At 40.1% G+C, this 9,654-nt stretch overlaps 1 protein-coding gene across 4 annotated transcripts in view; it reads left to right on the top strand.

Moving 5' to 3' along the window:
- PARG (poly(ADP-ribose) glycohydrolase) overlaps positions 1-9,654 on the top strand; it is a 184,458-nt gene that overhangs the window by 93,992 nt on the left and 80,812 nt on the right. For all 4 annotated transcript variants that reach the window (XM_023761300.1, XM_006097553.3, XM_023761301.1 and 1 more), the window contains one exon: positions 5,691-5,848. In XM_023761300.1, the coding sequence (XP_023617068.1) occupies positions 5,691-5,848 (158 nt within the window). The remainder of the gene's footprint in view (positions 1-5,690; positions 5,849-9,654) is intronic.

The raw sequence follows: 9,654 nt of genomic DNA on the forward strand, positions 1-9,654 counted from the left end.
TTTTTGCCAAAGAGTATGATGCTTTTGCTAGAAAAGGTTAGAGGCTAAGGAGAATGCTACAAAAGGACATTAAAAATGCAGCATTCAATTTCTGAGCTTCAGTTTACACTGTTGAAGTTTGCTTACTCTTACTTCTATTTACCTTTTTCTTTAAATTGTCTCTAACTTAAAAAAACACACAACAACAACCCAGTAGTTATTATTTCAAAACATACTAATGGATTTAGAACATTTTATCTTCCAAATGGCTTACTCCTCACTCATTTCTCCCCCACCCCAAAGTGGCATGTTGCATAACAAATGAGCCATGGTATTTTCTTAACTTTTAAAAATAGAAGAAATAATCTGGTAATATTCTATTTTGTCTGGAGTTTTTTACTAGTAATTGTTTATTGCTATGTAACAAATTGCTTTAAAATTTAGTGCCTTATGGGGCTGCCTCTCCATAAGCTGATTGGGTGTCCTCATGACATGGTTGCTAACTTCCCCAGAACAAGCTACTCAAGGGAGAGTGCAAGGAAGTGTCAGTGCCTTTTATGACTTAGTTTTTTAAAGGCACCTAATACCACTTCTGCTACTTTTCTATTCAGTAGAAATTAGTTGCTAAATCCAGCCCACACTCAAGGAGATGGTAATTAAACTCTACTTCTTTAAAGAAGGATTTGTCAAAGAATTTGCAAACATATTTTCAAACCTTCACAAGAGGTTGTTGGTTAGTTTTCATGATTTTCTCCCCATATTTCCCCAGCAGTGGTTTGCATTTGCCTTTGTCTTTTACTCCTAGGGCTAGCCCCCTTTCTGCCTGGATGCTGAACACTGTTGCTCCACAGAGGCCCTGGGGACATTTTGGGTGAAACAGTTTCTGAATGTATAGGATGGTCTCACACATTTCATTCTGTCATTGGGGTACCCCAAAAACTATAAGTATAGTCATTGGGACACAAAATACAACAACCCAAAACACAAATATGTCCAGATGCCTGTGAGCCATGCTGCCACCTTCAGTTGAGATCCATTGAATGTGCTGTATTTGTTAGCATTTCACTGTGATATTTCCAATTTTATGTAACTTTAATTTTACCTCATTAATGCATTGTGTCTAAAATAAGTTTTTCTATTGGGCAGGATAAATATATTGTAAAACTCATCTGGTTGTTTATATTGGAAGTTTTGGGCATACCTTGGAGATATTACGTTTGGTTACAGACCACTGCAATAAAACAAATCCTATATAATAAATGGTAATATGCAAATCGACCTAACGGCAGAACAACCGGTTGCTATGACATGCATTGACCACCAGGGGGCAGACGTTCAACGCAGGAGCTGCCCCCTGGTGGTCAGTGCGCTCTCACACTGCTCAGCCACAAGCTGGGCTGATGGCTGGCAAGCGCAGCAGCAGGAGCTTCTCCTGCCTCCGTGGCAGCGCTAAGGATTTCTGACAGACGGCTTAGGCCCTGCTCCGTGGGCTAAAACCATCTGTAAGCCATCTGTCGGAACATCCCCCGAGGGCTCCCAGACTGCTAAAGGGCCTCTAGTATCGCAATAAAGTGAGTCACATGAACTTTTTGGATTTCTAGTGCATATAAAAGTTATGTTTACACTATATTGTAGTCTATTAAATGTGCAATAGTAGTATGTCTAAGGAAACAATGTGCATACCTTATTTATAAAATACTTTATTGCTAAAAAATGCTAACCATTATATGAGTCTATTGGAAAAATGGTACCAATAGACTTGCTGGACACAGGGTTTCCACAAACCTTCAATTTATAAAAAACAAGGTATCTGTAAAGTTCAATAAAGCAAAACTCAATAAAACAAGGTATGCCTGTATTTGCTTGCTTATGTTTCATGTTTACTCTTTTTTCTTTCCCTCCTTGCTTTTTTCTTTACCTAGTAAAATTTCACTACCTCTACGCTCTAGTTTTTACTTCCCCTGCAAAACCTTCTCTACCTCTCCCAGCCAAATCCAATCCCTCTGTAGCACGCAAATCATATTTATAGCACATGCGTTTGTAATTTATGTTCTTCCATGGAGATGTTCTTGGTGTCCCCAAGTTTAACATGGTGCTTAATTAGATGTGGTTTTATTTTATTTATTTTTTATTGTTTTAATTTTTAAATTTTATTATTATTTTTGTTAATTCTCACCCAAGGGCATTTTTTTTTATTGATTTTTAGAGAGAGTGGAAGGGAGAGAGGGAGGGAAGAGATAGAGAGAGAAACATTGATGTGAGAGAGACACATTAATTGGTTGCCTCCTGCATACACCCCAACTGGGGCGGCCATCGAAGCAGTAATCCAAATATGTGCCCTTAACCAGGAATCAAACCTGAGACCCTTCTGTGTGCTGGCCAACACTCTAACCAACTAGTCATACCAGCCAGGACTATTTTTTATTTTTTAATTACAGATTACATTCAGTATTATTTTGATTTAGTTTCTAGTGTACAACTTTGTTGTTAGACAATCATATACTTTACAAAGTGTTGCCCTCCCCCCGATATTTCCAGTACCCACTTGGCCCCATACATAGTTATTACAGTATTATTGTCTATATTCCCTATGCTGTACTTTACATTATCGTGACTATTTTGTTTTGTTTTTTTTGTTTGTTTTTTTAAATATATTTTATTGATTTTTTACAGAGAGGAAGGAGAGAGATAGAGAGTTAGAAACATCGATGAGAGAGAAACATCGATTCCTGCCTCCTGCACACCCCCTACTGGGGATGTGCCCGCAACCCAGGTACATGCCCTTGACCGGAATCGAACCTGGGATCTTTCAGTCCGCAGGCTGACGCTCTATCCACTGAGCCAAACCGGTTTCGGCACCGTGACTATTTTGTAACTACCAAGTTGTACTTGTTAATCCCTTCACCTTTTTCACCCAGTTCCCCAAACCTCCTCCCGATTGGCAACCATCAGTCTGTTCTCTGTATCTATGAGTCTGTTTTGTTTTGTTTGTTCTTTTATATTGTTCTTTAGATTCCACATAATTAAATGCTTTTTGAATTCAATGTTTCGTTCATAATTGACAGTATATAGCCTTTAGACATAAATCACTTAAACTTCTCTTCCCCTCATGCTTCAGGAGAGATCGTTTTCATATTTTTATATGCCTTTGAATATATATATTCAAATATATATAAGCTATTACAAATCACTTGGTAGACCAAAACCAGACTTGTGGTTCCCAACTTTTGTCCTGATTTAAAATAACTGTGTTAATGGGGAGAACACTTCAATTCTGTGCCCTGTCTACTGAAATGTAAATCTCTGCGGTAAAAGTTAACATATTAAGTTGCATATGTTGTTATTTAATTATTTATATCACATTAACATTCTCTGGACCAAATCTAAATGGTACATTATATTTATAAAAAGAAAATTAAAAGAAACAAATTTTAGACATGCACTTTGGGAAAGATCTTTATGTTAATCAGTCTCTTACTTAGCTGAGAGCTTGACAGTAAGACTTACATCCTCTGGTTTTCCCCAAATGAGCTTTCAGGCATTTCTCCTCACCAAAAGAGCAGAAACCATCTATTCTATTTAAAATTATACTGTTTGGTTACTAGGAGAACAAGAAATGGTTGTGTTTGTTAAGCCTAAAATATTACCATTAATTTTTAAAATAGTATTTGTGAATAACTTCTTAAATGGTAGTTAAAATCTAATTTTTTACTAAAAACAAGTACCAGTTTGCTTTAAACCATTGACACATTGTTACCTTTTCTAAACTTATTGCTGGATTGTAAATAAATGTATAGGCTGGGAAATGGAGATCAATATGCGCTATTTCCTCTTTCTTAGATATAGTGATTGCTAAGGCCTAAAAGGAGAGAGAATATTGGATACTGAAGTGAAAATAAATTCTTTATGTTTCTCTTGTTTATTTTTTGTGTTTTTTCTTAAGAAATAGTTGAGCTACAAGTGTAACCTTTTCTTTTTCTAGCAAACTCTTATTCTAGCAATGATAGGTATTTTCTGTAAAGTTAATTCTTAGAGTATTGCAGTTTTGTCTTGCCTGACTTTCCTCAGTATCATTTCTGATGTTTATTATGAGACGTGATAAATAGTTTTCCGTGCATACTGGTTTGTGGTTAATGCAGGCATCCAGGATTCTTAGTTCTGGCTCTGACTGAACGGAGAAGGAAAAGCATCCCCTGGAATATTTTGAATTTAACAATTGATACGTAAAAGAGATGTTGGCAATTGGTCTTTGGTTTTACCATTATGTCTTTAAACACATCGTTTAAATATTTAGAATAGAATAAATCCTATTGGATACAATAATCAGGTCCCGTATATTATACTGGAATTAAAAGGTCAATAAATTTGAGTTTGGTACAACTAGAAGGCATTTCAGACATCAAAATTTTGAAGGTAAAATGTCCTGTTTCTTCCTTGATTTGGAATGATTAGATAAATGTCTATCTTCTTACAAGTTATATGTAAGTTTGTATACATATAGTCTATTAATTGCTATCATAAAATTAGATTTGAGCCTTATAAAGATTGTCAATGTGAAGTGTGATTCAGAATTAGAAGGAAAAGACTTACTTATTGAATTATTTTTTTCGATTATTTTATTTTGGACTAAAAGAGAAAAATTGCTTTGTCCAGCAATCTTTAATATAAATGAGAACAAAATTTTGCATCTGCATTAATAGTTAAAGTCAAAATTGCATTTTTCTGTTTCATCGTTTTTTAAAATTTTTTTTTGTTAATCCTCACCCGAGGATATTCTGCCATTGTATTTTTTTTATTATTCATTTTTTTAACATGTTTTTATTGATTTTTAGAGAGAGAGGAAGGGAGAGGGATAGAGAGATAGAAATATTGATGAGAGAGGAACATCATCAATTGGCTGCCTCCTGCACGCTCACTACTGGGAATCGAACCGGCAACCTCTTGGTTCCTGGGTCGAGGCTCAACTGTTGAGCCACACCAGCTGGACCATTAATTTTTAGAGAATGGAACATTGATGTGAGAGTGACACATCAATTCGTTGCTTCCCACACATGTCCTGACCAGGGCTGGGATCCAGCCTGTAATTGAAGTACGTGCTCTTGACCGTGCCCTTATCCAGAATCGAACCTGGGACCCTTTATGGGCCAATGCTCTATCCACTGAGCCAAACCGGCGAGGGCTGTTTTAATTTTTTATTACATGGTCAGTGTGTTTTTATTTCTTGCCAAAGCAATCTTGTTTTTCACTAATAAGTAATGACTTTTGTGTTCTCTTCACTATTATTATTATTGATTAAAAATCTCCAGTCAAGCCGAAACCGGTTTGGCTCAGTGGATAGAGCATCGGCCTGCGGACTGAAAGGTCCCAGGTTCGATTCCGGTCAAGGGCATGTACCTGGGTTGCGGGCACATCCCCAGTGGGAGATGTGCAGGAGGCAGCTGGTCGATGTTTCTCTCTCATCGATGTTTCTAACTCTCTATCTCTCTCCCTCCCCTCTCTGTAAAAAATCAATAAAATATATTTAAAAAAAAAAAAAATCTCCAGTCAAACAAGTATATATTTCTAATGGTATTACTGTTGATTTAAGAATTCAAGAATGGCCTGTAATTTTTCCTACCTTAATTTAGTAAATGTCATTTGGTGCCTCTGCTTTTGAAATTGCTAAGCTAATTATTGCACTTCTTGTCTGTATTTTTTGTTTCCTCAATCAGCCAATACCACTCCTGAAACAGAAGATGAATCATTCCATCACAATGTCGCAGGAACAGATTGCCAGTCTTTTAGCTAATGCGTTCTTCTGCACATTTCCACGTCGAAATGCGAAGATGAAATCGGAGTATTCCAGTTACCCAGACATTAACTTCAATCGGTATGTTTTCAGAGAACATCTCTTTAACAATGAAATAGAGAAGGATGGAGAGAACCAATAGTATTTATGGATTTGCCTCAGGCCAAACATTTTCTGTATACTTACTTAACTTATTGCTTACAATAAAGTGAGTTGAGTGATATTTTTGCCATTTTGCAAACAATGTAAGTAAAGTTTCTAGAACTTGATTAGGGTCCAGGAGCCAAGAAGTCACAGAGCTGAGGCTTGATCTCAGATGGTCTTACTCCATGGTCCATGTTATTTACAGCCTGTCAGATTGTCCTCCTCCTCTTTGAGTGCCTGAACTCTATGCCTCTTCAGTGTGATAGTCATAGGGACATTCATTGTACATTGTATCCTTTGTGTGCTTAAAAATGGTAGAGCTGGAGTGCAAAGTCCTCCTTTTTGTGAAGTCTGAGTTTAAAGACATGAGGCTGATTATCTTGTGAAACTTAAAAAACATGAAAAGCAAAAGTGAAAATTGACTTCGTATAGACATGATTATTTTATCAGTGGAATAGTTTTAAAAAGGAAGACAAAAGAATGTTTATATAATTTGACTAAATAATACATTGTGAAGGTATTGATAGTTTTAAATTCTAACCATTTTCCCAAATGATTACTGTTTCCATCATCTATACAAAAAAAACAAAAACATTTTGCCTGGCCAGAGTGGCTCAGTGGTTGAGCATTGACCTATGAACCAATTACTGGTCAGGGTACATGCCCAGGTTGCTGACTTGATCCTGTGGGGGTGTGCAGGAGGCAGCTGATCAATGATTCTCTCATCAATGGTTTTTTTTCCTCTCTCTCTCTCTCTCTCTCTCTCTCTCCCTCTCTCTCTAAAATCAATAAAAACATATCCTTGGGTAAGGATTTAAAAAAAAATGCAGTTTTCCCTAAATGGTTTGGCTCAGTGGATAGAGCATCAGCCTGTGGACTGAAGGGTCCCAGGTTCGGTTCCAGTCAAGGGCATGTACCTTGGTTGCAGGCACATCCCCAGTAGGGGGTGTGCAGGAGGCAGCTGATCGATGCTTCTCTCTCATCGATGTTTCTAACTCTCTATCCCTCTTCCCTTCCTCTCTGTAAAAAATCAATAAAATATATATTTTTAAAAAATGCAGCTTGATGCAACATTTAAAAATACCACTGGGTGTTGAGATAAAAACATTTAACACTTTTGCTTTTTTTCTGTTTTTCAAACTGTTTTTAATGTACATATATACATATATATATTTAAATTTTTGTTGTTGAGATTATTATAGATGTCTCCCTTTTTTTGCCCCTCATTGCTTCCCTCTATCTGGTTCCCACCCCGCCCTAGGCCTTCACCACCCTACTTTCTGTGTCCATAGGTAAGATCTTTGGTTAATCTCTTCCAACCTCCCAACCCCTTCCCTCTGAGATTCGTCAGTCTGTTCCATGTTTCCATGTCTCTGATACTATTTCATTCACCAGTTTATTTTGTTCCTTAGATTTCTTGTTTGTTTATTTTGATTTTTAGATTCAGTTGTTGATAGATATGTATTTATTACCATTTTCTTGCATATTTTTTATCTTTTTTTCCCTTCTTCTTTGTCTTCTTAAAGAATACCCTTCAACATTTCATGTAATATTGGTTTGGTGGTGACGAACTCCTTTAGCTTTTTCTTATTTGTGAAACTCTTTATCTGACCTTCAATTCTAAATGATAGCTTTGCTGGGTAGAGTAATCTTGGTTGTAGGTCCTTGCTATTCATCACTTTGAATATTTCTTGACACTGCCTTCTGGCCTGCAAAGTTTCTGTTGAGAAATCAGCTGACAGTCATATGGGCACTCCCTTATAGGTAACTAATGGCTTTTCTCTTGCTGCTTATAAGATTCTCTCTTTGTCTTTAATCTTTGGCATTTTAATTATGATGTGTCTTGGTGTGGGCCTCTTTGGGTTCCTCTTGTTAGGGACTCTCTGTGCTTCCTGGACTTGTAAGTCTATCTCTTTCACCAGGTAGGGGAAGTTTTTGTCATTATTAATTCAAATAGGTTTTCTATATCTTGCTCTCTCTCTTCTCCTTCTGGCACTCCCAAAATGTGAGTGTTGGTATGTTTGAAGTTGTCTCAGAGGCTTTTTAAACTATCTTCATACTTTTTGCTCTTCTGATTGGGTATTTTTTGCTTCCTCATATTACAAATTGTTGATTTGATTCGCAGAACCCTTTACTGTTGAATCCCTGTATATTATTCTTTTTTAAAAAATATTACATGCAATAAACATTAATATTTCAAGAGTAAAAGGATTTTAAGTATAATATTACCAAAACTATACTAATATAGTATGATATCACAAAGGTTGTAGGAAATATTAAAAATCTGCAAATAACAAAATTACTTCTATTATCTACACTAATAAAAGAGAAACATGGTAATTAGCATACGACTGCTACCCTTTTCATTGGCTAATCAGTGAGTATATGCAAATTAACTGTCAGCCAAGATGGCGGCGGCAGCCAGGCACTGAAGCGAGCATGAGGCTTGCTTGCTACGGACTCCAACGTTCCCGCCTCACTTGCCGGCCGGGCTCTCAGCTGCAACTCTAAGCAACTATGTACTATGTTGCAAATAAGAAGCTAAACAAAACCCTAGAAACCAGCCGGACTGAAAAGACAGCCGGCCATGTTTTCAGCAGCGAGGCCTCAGAGCTAAAGCTGGCCCAGAATAAAAAAAAAAAAAAAGAAAACAAGGAGGGGTTGGGAGCTTTTAGTCAACTGCCAGCGGGAAAACAGCCCTCAGCCCCTCAGCCAGCCTGGGCAGGACCCCAGTGGGGACCCCCCACCCTGATCCAGGACACCCTTCAGGGCAAACCAGCCGGCCCCTACCCGTGCACCAGGCCTCTATTCTATATAGTAAAAGGGTAATATCCTCCCGGCACCGGGATCAGCGTGACAGCGAGGCTCCCGGCACCGGGATCAGCGTGACAGGGGGCAGCGCCCAAACCCCCCTGATCAGCCCTGCTCTGTGCCTGATAGGGGGGAGCTCCCCAATCCCCCCGATTGCCCTGCAGCTCTGTGTGTGACAGGGTGCAGCGCACCAACCCCCCTGATCGGCCCCTGCTCTGTGTGTGACAGGGCTGCGGCGCCCCAACCCCCCGCCCCCGGCCCCACGGGCCCTGCTCTGTGTGTGACAGGGTAGAACCATAACCTCTCCATCGGCCCTGCCCTGAGTGTGACAGGTGGCGGCGCCCCAACCCCCTGATCGGCCCTGCTCTGTGTTTGACAGGGTGCGGCGCCCCAACCCCCCGCCCCCCCCCCCACGAGCCCTGTGTGTGACAGGGTAGAACCATAACCTCTCCATCGGCCCTGCCCCTGAGTGTGACAGTGGGCGGCGCCCCAACCCCCTGATCGCCCTGCTCTGTGGGTGATAGAGGGTGGCGCCCCAACCCCCCTCCCCGGGCCTTTCTCTGTGTATGACAGGGTAGAGCCATAACCTCCCCATTGGCCCTGCCCTGAGTGTGACAGGGTGCAGCACCCCAACCCCCTGATCCGCCCTGCTCTGTGTGTGACAGGGGGCGGTGCCCCAACTCCCCTATCGGCCCTATTCTGTGAGTGACAGGGGGGAGCTCCTCAACCCCCTGATTGACCCTGCTCTGTGTGTGACAGGGTACGGAGCCCCAACCCCCCTGATGGGCCCTGCTCTGTGAGTGACAGGGGGCAGCTCCCCAACCCCCTGATCGGCCCTGCTCTGTGAGTGACAGGGGGGGGGGGCGGAACCTCCCCATGGAACCTGCCTTGGGGGTGAACAGGGGGGGGGGCCCAACCCCTCAATCGGCCCT

Source organism: Myotis lucifugus, unplaced genomic scaffold (assembly GCF_000147115.1).
Source record: "Myotis lucifugus unplaced genomic scaffold, Myoluc2.0 scaffold_206, whole genome shotgun sequence".
In the NCBI taxonomy this organism is placed as follows: domain Eukaryota; kingdom Metazoa; phylum Chordata; class Mammalia; order Chiroptera; family Vespertilionidae; genus Myotis; species Myotis lucifugus.